The sequence below is a fragment of the Ursus americanus genome, chromosome 12, assembly GCF_024610735.1.
Source record: "Ursus americanus isolate L20-20 chromosome 12, mUrsAme1.1.p, whole genome shotgun sequence".
NCBI lineage: Eukaryota > Metazoa > Chordata > Mammalia > Carnivora > Ursidae > Ursus > Ursus americanus.
Window position 1 is genome coordinate 71584468 of NC_142138.1, and position 12117 is coordinate 71596584.

The 12117-nt window shown below is 45.3% G+C and overlaps 1 protein-coding gene across 3 annotated transcripts; it reads right to left on the reverse strand.

Moving 5' to 3' along the window:
- Positions 1 to 739: 739 nt before the first annotated feature.
- Positions 740 to 4700, reverse strand: RPTN (repetin). Of its 3 annotated transcripts, XM_087865761.1 has the most exons (8): positions 4563 to 4700; positions 3439 to 3862; positions 2923 to 3159; positions 2707 to 2724; positions 2149 to 2544; positions 1449 to 1932; positions 1162 to 1364; positions 740 to 1047 (listed from the first exon to the last, which is right to left on the reverse strand). In XM_087865761.1, the coding sequence occupies exons 1-8, from the start codon at positions 4698 to 4700 to the stop codon at positions 740 to 742; spliced, it is 2208 nt and encodes a 735-aa protein (XP_087721887.1). The 3 variants fall into 3 exon arrangements, with proteins under 3 accessions (XP_087721887.1, XP_087721886.1, XP_087721885.1); XM_087865760.1 differs by having other exon boundaries at positions 740 to 1271; positions 1398 to 3159; positions 3367 to 3862; XM_087865759.1 differs by having other exon boundaries at positions 740 to 2917; position 2953; positions 3237 to 3862.
- Positions 4701 to 12117: the final 7417 nt, after the last annotated feature.

Below are 12117 nucleotides of genomic sequence, written 5' to 3' on the forward strand. Positions count from 1 at the left end.
AAACAATTCCATAGATTTTTCTTTGAAGGTTTTTCAGGAGCTGTGGATGGACAGTTTTGGCTTGTTGGAATCTGCAAGCAGGTGACATATTCTTTCTCTGTGTTTTATATGATCAGAAACTAGATAGATACGAAGCTGGAACCAGTCCAGTCAGCTGTAGTGATAATAGCTCAGGGGATAGTCCCTCTGGTGAAGGGTGGGAGTCTGGGCATGGGAGGTACTGGGGACTTCAGAGATGACTCTTCTAGAAGCCTCTCACCATATTTCATTTTAGTGTAGGCTATGAGGTTTGCAATTCCTGATGTTTCGTCCACAGGAGCCCAAGGCTACCAAAGCCCAGCTGCCCTGTCCTCAGGCTGTAATATGTAACTTCAGAATACCTTTCTTGTTTCTGAATTTTTGGGAGAAGTTTCTACCATTCAGTGGTCCAACCATGTCCCACCTATACAGATGGAAAACCAGGAAATGATTTAAATCCCCAAAGTAATCAAAATTGGGATCTGATTATGTCACCCAAATTACCACTCAGATTTAACCCAACCAGAACACCCTAGAACTGCTGCTCAAAGAATGGAAATGCCCTAAAAGTGAATACTAGTTCTCAAAAGCATCCTTGCAAGTAGATAGAGGAGAGAAGGAAGACAAACATTTTCGATCTCTTAAACAGAAGTAAGGATAAACTTGACATGTAGATTTCTTCCTTGGCTTCAAGTTGCTTTAGCTCTGGTGTTTGCACAGCCTAGTGCTGATTCCTTTTCTGCTCTTGTACATAGTCATAGAGGGGGTTGGGAGTAGCAGCTGCCTTGGTAGGGTGACTTCCACCCTGTTCTCTCCTTGGAAGCCTCCCACTACTCTGGGTGGGATGGAAGGTCAGGTTACTGTGTGTTCCCTGGGAACCTCGCCCCTGACTATTCTCATTCATGTGGAATTTTTCTCTATTAGCACAGTCTTGCTGGGCCCCATAAGATTGTTGATTCTGGGACCCTTGATACCTTTCTTTCTCCTCAAGAGTTTGCCTATTCCATTGTTGCTGACAGTTTTGACCCTCTTCACGGGTTTGCCTGTCCGGTTTCTGACGGGTCTGCTCGTCTTCGTGCGTTTGCCTGTCCCGTCTCTGACGGGTCTGCTCGTCTTCGTGGGTTTGCCTGTCCCGTCTCTGACGGGTCTGCTCGTCTTCGTGGGTTTGCCTGTCCCGTCTCTGACGGGTCTGCTCGTCTTCGTGCGTTTGCCTGTCCCGTCTCTGATGGGTCTGCTCGTCTTCGTGGGTTTGCCTGTCCCGTCTCTGACGGGTCTGCTCGTCTTCGTGGGTTTGCCTGTCCCGTCTCTGACGGGTCTGCTCGTCTTCGTGGGTTTGCCTGTCCCGTCTCTGACGGGTCTGCTCATCTTCGTGGGTTTGCCTCTCCCGTCTCTGATGGCTTTGTTCCTCTTCATGGGTTTGCCTGGCCTGCTTCTCCCATGGAGTTTCCTGACTCTCACAACCATGTCTGCCCCAGCTTTGGTGGCCCTGCTCTTCCTCTGCCTGGTGGATCTGCCTCTCTCCATGACTTTGCCTGGCCTGGGCCTGTTGGTGGTCCTGCTCACCACTACATGATTGCCAGGCACCCCTTCTGTAACTGCATGATCTTTCCTGCTGGATTTGTGCTATGAGTTTGTGTTGGTGGTGTTGGCTATCCTCCTCAGTCTCCCATGCCTCGTGGCTGTTTTGCTGGCCTTCCCTAGACTGGTATCTCTGTCCTTGATTTTGAGTCACTTCCTGTCCGTGAATCTTTTGACCTAGTCTCCCTGACCTTCCTGATTGCTCAACATATGAGTCTCTGCTTGTTCCCTCACTTTCTTGGAGGTAACCATTTTGCCTTGTTACTCCAATTTCTGACTGGCCATAGTGAGAGCTGAGGCCTTGTCTATCTATCTGGCCATAGTGGGAACTCTGGCCTTGTCTATCTGTCTGACTGCACTGAGAACCTAGGCCTTGTCTGTCTGTCTGACCATAGTGGGAAATCTGGCCTTGTCTCTCTGTCTGGCCGTAGTGAGAACTCTGGCTTTGTCTGTCTGTCTGACCATAGTGAGAAATCTGGCCTTGTCTGTCTGTCTGGCCGTAGTGAGAATTCTGGCCTTGTCTGTCTGTCTGACCATAGTGGGAAATCTGGCCTTGTCTCTCTGTCTGGCCATAGCGAGAACTCTGGCCTTGTCTGTCTGTCTGGCCATAGTGGAGACTCTGGCCTTGTCTGTCTGTCTGGCCGTAGTGAGAACTCTGGCCTTGTCTGTCTGTCTGACCATAGTGGGAAATCTGGCCTTGTCTCTCTGTCTGGCCATAGCGAGAACTCTGGCCTTGTCTGTCTATCTGGCCATAGTGGAGACTCTGGCCTTGTCTGTCTGTCTGGTTACACTGAGAACCTAGGCCTTGCCTGTCTGCCTGGCCATAGTGAGAACTCTGGCCTTGTCTGTCTGTCTGACCATAGTGAGAAATCTGGCCTTGTCTCTCTGTCTGGCTGTAGTGAGAACTCTGGCCTTGTCTGTCTGTCTGGCCATAGTGGAGACTCTGGCCTTGTCTGTCTGTCTGGTTACACTGAGAACCTAGGCCTTGTCTGTCTGTCTGACCATAGTGAGAAATCTGGCCTTGTCTGTCTGTCTGGCCGTAGTGAGAACTCTGGCCTTGTCTGTCTGTCAGACCATAGTGGGAAATCTGGCCTTGTCTCTCTGTCTGGCCGTAGCGAGAACTCTGGCCTTGTCTGTCTGTCTGACCATAGTGGGAAATCTGGTCTTGTCTGTCTGCCTGGCCATAGTGGGAACTCTGGCCTTGTCTGTCTGGCTGGCCATATTGAAAGTCCAATTCTTGTCTATCTCTCTGACCATAGCCTGATTCCTGATCCAGCCTCTGAGACTGTCCATGATAAGAGCTTGATTCCTGTTGGTTTATCTGGCCATAACGAGAATCATAATCTTGTTTCTCACACTGACTTAAGGCAAAGATATATCCTTGTCTTTTAGGTTGGCTACTACTAGATTTACGTCTCCATCTTTGACCATAGCTGGAGTCCCTATCCTGTCCCTCAGACTGACCATAGCGGGAGTCCCTATCCTGTCTCTCTGACTGACCATAGCGGGAGTCCCTATCCTGTCCCTCGGACTGACCATAGTGGGAGTCCCTATCCTGTCTCTCTGATTGACCATAGCGGGAGTCCCTATTCTGTCCCTCGGACTGACCATAGCAGGAGTCCTTATCCTGTCTCTCAGACTGACCATAGCGGGAGTCCCTATCCTGTCCCTCAGACTGACCATAGTGGGAGTCTCTACCCTGTCTCCCAGACTGACCATAGTGGGAGTCCCTATCCTGTCCCTCGGACTGACCATAGTGGGAGTCTCTACCCTGTCTCCCAGACTGACCATAGTGGGAGTCCCTATCCTGTCCCTCGGACTGACCATAGTGGGAGTCTCTACCCTGTCTCCCAGACTGACCATAGTGGGAGTCCCCATCCTGTCCCTCGGACTGACCATAGTGGGAGTCTCTACCCTTTCTCTCAGACTGACCATAGTGGGAGTCCCTATCCTGTCTCTCTGACTGATCCTGGTGGACATCCTGGTTTTGTCTCTCAGGCTGAGTGTAGTGGGAGTCCTGCCTTTCTTTCTCATGCCTCTGCCTGTGTTGCCTGCCTGTATTTTCTGGAAACTTATGGTCTCGTGTTCCCTCCTGCTCCCCTTCTTGCTGAGAGATTCTACCTCCACATGACTTATCCAGTTTATGATAGCAGGCTTGGGCCAGTTGGAACACCAACAAGAGATATTCCTGAAAATCAACATGTCCATTTCTGTCTTTATCCAAGAGGCTCAGGATGCTTTCCACTGTGTCTGGGTCATTTGGTCTCTGTGAGGAGATAAAACAAAGAGCAAAATCAGCTATTCTCCTGTGGATACAGTGTGTGCCAGTGTCTATGCCCCAGCCTCTTCACTCCTGTATGAGCCTTCCTTGGTTGGAAACCATTAATCTGAAACGGCTTGGGCTTGGTTCTAGTCTTTGATCAACTGGTCCTCAGAACCGCATCTCTTGCTGGGCCAGTGGGGGCATGATTATTCCAACCCATCACATGTTATATTGTAATTATTTTTTACCTACTTCTTTCTAACCACACCGTGAGATCCTAGAGGTATTAGAAGCTGGTTTTATTCATGTTTGCATTCCCAGTGCTTAGGATGGTCCTGGAATGGAATAGGTGTTCAATGACTTTTTATTAAATGAATGAATGAAAAATGTGTGGACAGAAATCAAGATACGAATCTAGAATTCCTTCTGAGAAATTTTTTCTGGTTTGAAGTTGTACTCCTTTCTGTCAAGTTCAGCTATAAGAAGGTGTGTGTGTGTGTGTGTGTGTGTGTGTGTGTGTGTGTGTGTGTGCATGCCTGTGAGCATGTGTGTCTGGTGAGAGAGAACTGAGGAGCTGCTTGAAAATCTTTAGCTACAGGGTGGATGGAACATGACCAGATCAAACAGAAAACATCAAGCCCTGGATGCAGGTGTCCGAGTCACTCACACTTGACTTCATGGGGCCAGAGTCTATGCATCTTACCCGGAGGATATCTCCAAACTCAGCCAAGAGCAGCTGCTTCAACTCCTTCTTGCAGAGCAAGGTACATTTCCCATCCTCTTTAGCGTATTTCTGGAACACCTTGATCACAGTGAGTATGCTATTCAGGAGTTGAGCCATTTTAACAAAAATGGGTAAACCTAAAAGAAGAAACAAGATTTTTTCTGTGTTTAGGATGAAGAGCAGGAGATAACATTTCCAGAGGGCAAGTGGCCCTTTTTGGTCAGGGAAAGAAGTTTAAGAAATGATAGAGCCCCTTCTTAGCCATACTCCTCATTCCCTTTGACCAATATCCAGGCTCCAAATATCATTCACTACAGTGGGAGACAGGCACAAACTGTGGGTTCCTGACTGGGAAAAGTGACAGTTTCCTAAAAAGCAAAGAACATATGGCAGGGGGTTTACATGCCCCACCCCCTACTCCGGGTGGGACTTGCTTGATTGAAACCCTTTATTAGAACAAAAAGGAAGGGAGGTCAGGAGGCCCACAGAGGCAGGGCCAGAAGCCAGTACAATAAGACATAATTTTTCACCAACTAAATAGACCCCACTGAACAGGCCTCAGTCTTTAAATGACCCTTGCTCAAGTGGGGAAGAAAGCTAGAGGTCTTTTGCCATGGGCCAAGCAAGCTTTCTGGGAGGCTAAATACCAGCAAGTACTTCTGGCCTGGATCGTCATTTGGGGGTATGCTTATAAAGTAGAATCGATTAATATAAAAATTATTACTGATAAAAATAGCAAGCCATATTAACTACACGGGTGCTTGGAAGTATATATAATGAGCTAGATTCACATTGGCCATGTTGGAAAACTAAGGTATTTTGGGATCTGGATCTCAATGATATTTCTTCCTGTGCTGTAAAAATTCTAGTTACTGGGTTTATAAGCCTCCAAGAAGCCCTAACTGCAAAGCACATTGGACTTCCAAAAGCATAGAGTGATGCCTATAAGGACATGGCACAATGAGTTGCATGGGGCATGCCGAGTTCCTTATGACATTTCACTGCAATGAGACATGAATGTTACTGTGGCCCTGTGGTCTAGGGCCCCAACGAGCTCTAAACTTTTTGGTCTTGTCTTACTTGCCTGAAAGGTCAGTGCTCAGTGGGAGACTAAGCTATCCTCCAATAGTTCTAACCCTCAGTTTTGGATTGCCCAGGACATGCTGAAACAAAGACATGTATATTTTACAGTCTCAGAAGTGGTCCACCCCAGCTATCATCATATTCTCAGATAGAGCCAAAAAGGAAGCAGGAGTCTACCCAGGCCCGTCACGCACAGGGAGCAATCTCAAACCTCCCCAGCCCAGCACATTATAGCTGCTATCAAGAGCCTTGTACATACTGCCATAACTCACCCCCCTGAACACCCCCCTTCCCATGCATGCCTTACCTGCTTAAGGAGGAATGAGCAGAAGATTCAGAAGCCAGAGAGGATACTGGAGACTTGAAAACCCATCCTATTTATAGGGGTTTTAATTGTCTTACTAGGCCATCCCAAGAGACACCCATTCTGTGGTGGAGCCTGAATCACTCTGGGCCCAGCCCAGCTCAGCCCAGCTTGACCTCTCCCTCTGCAGACCGTTTGGTTTATTTACTTCCCCCACTTACTCACGAACCTGTTTTTCATTAGATAGGTGATACTGTTCAAGTCCCAGCCCCATTTAATTAGGGGAGTATGTGTGTGCGTGCATGCTGTGGGGGTCCCAAAAGACAGGTGTATGTTGCTTTCATCCTTAATATGTGTCACTTACCAAGACTAATGGAGGAAAACAGTTACATCCTACCAAAGAAGAGTATTGATATGGTCACTTTATAAACACCTCTCAGAGTAGGGACTAGTGATTCTAGGTAAATAGCCAGGATATATTCCTGGAAGAGATTTGTTTTAGGCTATCTTGCTTGTGTAGGTAGATATGTATATTTTAATCTATCGACCTGTTTTAATTTTAATTTTTTTTCATTTAATAGCTCTGCCTGCTAGAGGGAGAATTAGATACATGACCACTTTGGGGAGGGAAGGGTGTGATGACGGTGGAGCTGCCACCTTTTAAGGTCTTCCTAAAAAGTTACAAGTTGATGGATAATGTGGATGCTGTGATATCTGTGAGTAGAGCCTCTGTTGGAGTCACTGCTTAGTTCCCACCCCATGTGAGCAATGTCTTAAACACAGGAAACTCAAAGTAACTTTTTGTGGAGTAAGTCAATTACTGATTTTTGGCAGCATTTGAGAATCTTGTGTAAAGTGCAAAAAATTTTGAATTTACCTCTACTTTCCACTTTGCCTCACATCTAGCTCCCTGCTTGAACTTTTTCCTGTGTGTCCACACATCAGTCAGTTATTAGTGATGACACTTGCTATTATTGACTATGTGTTCAGCATGTTGCAAGGCAATCACAAAAGTGCAGAGATTTTAGTTCAGGTGAAATAAAGAAGCTTCACATAGAAGAGATTTTGAACAGCAGGAGCAAGACATGAGAAGTGCTGAGTGTCAGAAAACCTCAGTATATGTGGAGTCTTTGTGGCCTAGGCCCAGTCTCCCCTTAGCAGGGAGGATTTGTGCTGTTCTTCATGGAATTCAGGTGGGCAGAAAAGAAAGCAAAGAAATCCTGCTGGGGAGAAGGGAAAGACCAAAGGTACAAGGCAAGAATTTACAGGGCGTGTTTGAATTGCAGTAAGCTGGTGAGTCTGGCAGGAGTGGAGGGTATATAGAGGAATTGAAATAGACATCTCCAAAGGCAAGAGAAACAAAAGAAAAAATGAACTTGTGGGACTTCATCAAAATAAAAAGCTTCTGCACAACCAAGGAAACAGTCAAAAAAACTAAGAGGCAGCCCACGGAATGGGAGAAGATATTTGTGAATGACACTACAGATAAGAGCCTTGTATACAATATCTACAAAGAATTTCTCAAACTCAATACACAAGAAACAAATAAACAAATCATAAAATGGGCAGAAGATATGAACAGACACTTTTCCAATGAAGACATACACATGGCTAGCAGACACATGAAAAAATGTTCAAAATCATTAGCCATCAGGGAAATTCAAATCAAAACCACACTGAGATACCACCTTACCCCAGTTAGAATGGCAAAAATTGACAAGGCAAAAAACAACAATTGTTGGAGAGGATATGGAGAAAGGGGATCCCTCCTACATTGTTGGTGGGAATGCAAATTGGTACAGTCACTCTGGAAAACAGTGTGGAGGTCCCTTAAAAAGTTAAAAATAGAACTACTCTATGATCCAGCCATTGCACTACTGGGTATTTACCCCAAAGATACAGACGTAGTGAAGAGAAGGGCCATATGCACCCCAATGTTCATAGCAGCATTGTCCACAATAGCTAAATCGTGGAAGGAACAGAGATGCCCTTCAACAGATGATTGGATTAAGAAGATGTGGTCCATATATACAATGGAATATTACTCAGCCATCAAAAAGAATGATTTCTCAACATTTGCTGCAACGTGGATGGGACTGGAGGAGATAATGCTAAGCGAAATAAGTCAAGCAGAGAAAGACAATTATCATATGATTTCACTCATTTATGGAACATGAGAAGTAGGAAGATGGGTAGGAGAAGGAAGGGAAGAAGAAAGGGGGGCGGTAATCAGAAGCGGGAATAAACCATGAGAGACTATGGACTTTGGGAAACAAACTGAGGGCTTCAGAGGGAAGGGGGTGGGGGAATGGGATAGGCTGGTGATGGGTAGTAAGGAGGGCATGTATTGCATGGTGCACTGGGTGTTATACGTAAGTAATGAATCATGGAACTTTACATCAAAAACTAGGGATGTACTGTATGGTGACTAACATAATACAATAAAAAAAAAAGAATTAGGGAATTTTACAGCCTCAAAGGAAATCTAGTTTTAGCTTCTTTAGTTTACAGATGAAGAAACTGAGGGCCAGATAGATGAAGTGACTTGCCAAGGGTCTCACATGGTTATGACAAAAGCCAGGCTCAGAATCCTTGTTTTCTGACCTCAACCCAGTGTGTTCTTATGCATTCTCTGAGACAGATTTGGGGCCTGCTTTAGGGTTAGCTTTTTTTTTTTTTTAAGATTTTATTTATTTATTCAAGAGAGAGAGAGAGAGAGAGAGAAAACAAGCAGTGGGGAGGGGCAGAGGGAGAGAGAGAAGCAGACTTTCCACTGAGCAGGGAGCCCGTTGATGTGGGGCTTGATCCCAGGACGCCTGGATCATGACCTGAGTTGAAGGCAGACGCTCAACCAACTGAGAAACGGGAAACGGGGAACATTTGGTCAAGAAAATGACATGATCAAAACATTGTCTGGGGGAAGATTGTAATCTGACTGTGGTAAGGTGGCCAGCAGTCTCAGTTTGTCTGGGACTAAGGGGTTTCCCAGAACATGAGACTAGTAGTGCTAGAACGGGGAGAGTTCTGGGCAGCCTGGGACAAGGCAGTCACCAGAGACTGCAGTACACGGGATGGACTGGAAAGAGGAATGTCTGAGCAGGGAGACCGTTTGGGAGTCTATTGTGCGGCCCAGATGAGAAATGATGAGAGTGTTGACTGGATGTGGCAGTTCCAAACTCCACGATAGTAGCTGGATGATAGAGGGAAGAAAGGGTGGGGTTCGGGGCTAGATGCGATGAGGGCAGGGAAGGTGGAGAAGTCAGGAGAGACTCTTTAGGCCTGGATGACTCAGAGAACGTGGTGTGCTGAAGGAATGTGACTTCTGAAGGGGGTCCAACCGGGTTTCAGACTGGGCACTCCTTCCGGCATCCCACAGGCTTTCCGCCTCTGGGATCCTGCTCTCCTGCCCTCCTGCCCTCCTGCTTGCATCCTCTGCTCCTCGGGGTCTTCTCACACTGTCAGGACTTACTTCAGTTTGTTTGTAAATCCCAAGAGTGGGGTCATACTAAGATTCTCTTTCTGCTTTTGAATCTCGACTTGTGAGTGCTATTCAGTTATGTCTCTTCTGATCCATTACAAGCAAAAACCAAGAGAAAGTTTGTTTGCTGACCCCAGAGGCAAATAAGGGGAATGGCAGTGGGATGGGTCGGGGTAAAGACAACAGCCATTGCCATAGAGTGGCAAATCTGTGGCCCCCAAGATGTTGGCATCTTCCAGGGCTCCCTAGAAATTCTTTCTTTTAGTTAGATGGGCAGTTCTTTCCCTGAATCTGCAGTGGAGAGAAAGATGATGTTCCTAACAGTAGGGTCTGCTATATATGCATTCACTCAATGCTTAGTAATTCCTGCAGGATGGACAGAGAACTGTGTGTCGCTCAATCAGTCAGTGGGGATGTGTGAGCACATGGAGGGCTCTTTTGTAGGCACTGAGACACAGGCACAGCCTTTGTTTTCAAGGAACTTTCTATCTCACTGGGGCATGGGGTACACAGGCTCCCTCTCTGCAGTTGAAATTGCTGCTGTCACTGTAGGGCATTGGGAGAGTTTGGTTAGAGGAAAGAAGGGGCGGATGCAGAGGCTAGAAATAACACGTATTTGAAGAAATCATAGAACATACTGGGCAATTTTGGGCAAATCACTTAACCTCTTGGTCTTGCATTTCTTTGTAAAAGGAGAGGGTTGGACTGATCTCCAAGCATTGTTTTTTTTTTTTTTGTTTGTTTTTTTGTTTTGGCACTAACGTTTTTAAGTTTCTGTGATTCTAATCGTAGAGTTAGCTTTAGAGGTTATGTTTTAACTTTCCTCTATTCATTAATGTGTTAAAGGCCTCAGAACTTTGCTCTTCACAGTCTTCCTCCGTGGAAAAGGTGGGGGGGTGGTTTGTGAGTATTCTGTCACTTAGTTGGCATTTGTAATTTGCATGAGGATTTTCACTGTTTTTGTTCATTGTTTTTCAGTGTGTTTTGCTGCTTTTATTTGCATTCATGTTGGAATGTGGCCTTGTGGTCTCAAAGGCAAGATTTTTTTTTTAATGATTTTTTATTATATTATGTTAGTCACCATACAGTACATCCCCGGTTTCCGATGTAAGGCTCAATGATTCATTAGTTGTGTATAACACCGAGTGCACCATACAATACATGCCCTCCTTACTACCCATCACCGGTCTATCCCATTCCCCCACCCCCCTCCCCTCTGAGGCCCTCAGTTTGTTTCTCATAATCCATAGTCTCTCATGCTTCATTCCCCCTTCTGATTACTCCCCCTTTCTTTATCCCTTTCTTCCCCTACCGATCATCCTAGTTCTTATGTTCCATAGATGAGAGAAACCATATGATAATTGTCTTTCTCTGCTTGACTTATTTCACTTAGCATTATCTCCTCCAGTGCCGTCCATGTTGCAGCAAATGTTGAGAACTCATTCTCAAAGGCAAGATGTTTTTAAGCTACAGTTTATTGAGGTCTTATTGAATGCTAGGCTCTATGTTAAGCATTTTATAAATATTTTCTTGCTTAATTTTCACAACAACTCCATGAGGCAGGGAATATTATCATCAGTTTTCAAACAAAGAAACTGAGGGTCAGAGAGATAAATAACTTGCCCTGGGTCATGCAGCCTGCAACGGTTGAGCTGGGGATTGAACCCACACCTTCCTGGCTCCAAAGCCCTTGTTCACAACCCCTATGTTTATACCACCTTTTGTAACAGGACTGGTGATTACCCTCTCCACAATGACAGAAATAGTTTTTCACAAAAGCTAAGGTAAGAACAAAGTAACTTCTAAAGACATGCTCTGATGGAATCCAACTTTGAAATGAGCTTAGCCAGTCAAATATTTGATATTTTCCCATACTTCTCTCCTATTAAATGGTTCCAACACTGAAGGAGTTTGTAATCTATTTGGAGAGACTAGCAGATGCTTATTCTCAATTTTTTAAAAACCTGCATACAAAAAGTACCCTTCTGTCTTTACAGTTGACAGAATGAGATGGAAGAGGTTCCATGTGTTGCCCATTCCTTTCAGGTCTTGACCCTATTAAAGCCTTTGCTGTTCATTTCCCATGGGATGCAGATGTGCCTAGTGGGTGCGACAGGTACTATTTTGAGTTAATGGAGTTTTCAGGAAGTCTTCTTGCATATTTTGACCAAAGCATTAAGGATAATTATCATGGAACTCTTAGACTTCCTTTTTCCTTCTGTTGAGAAGCTGGGTGCTTATTTAATGAGATGAAATTCTCAGGACACAGAGAATGGCTGCTGGTATGACAAAGGAAGGCCCCTGTGTAATCCTGGGGCAGACTCTCCATTCCTGCTTAGCTTTTGTAGATAAACTGCAGACAGGGAAAATGACCACCTTCCCCTAGAGAGGAGTGGGACTAATTAATAGGCATAAAAGTCTTTGAGATTTCTTGATATTGAAAGGTCATTTATTATCATCTACACAAATAAGTTCTCATTTTAAAAATCTTTCCTTGCAGATGAATTACCCTCCTGTTAATTATAGGCCATCTCCCTATTAATGACGTCTGTGAGAGTCAGTGGTTTTTGAAGGTAACACTGGTCTCAGTGATATTTTAACTTTGTTGGAAAATGTATTTTGAGCCAAAGGAAAGGGGTGCTGGGTTTTTGGGGGTCTGGTGCACAGGT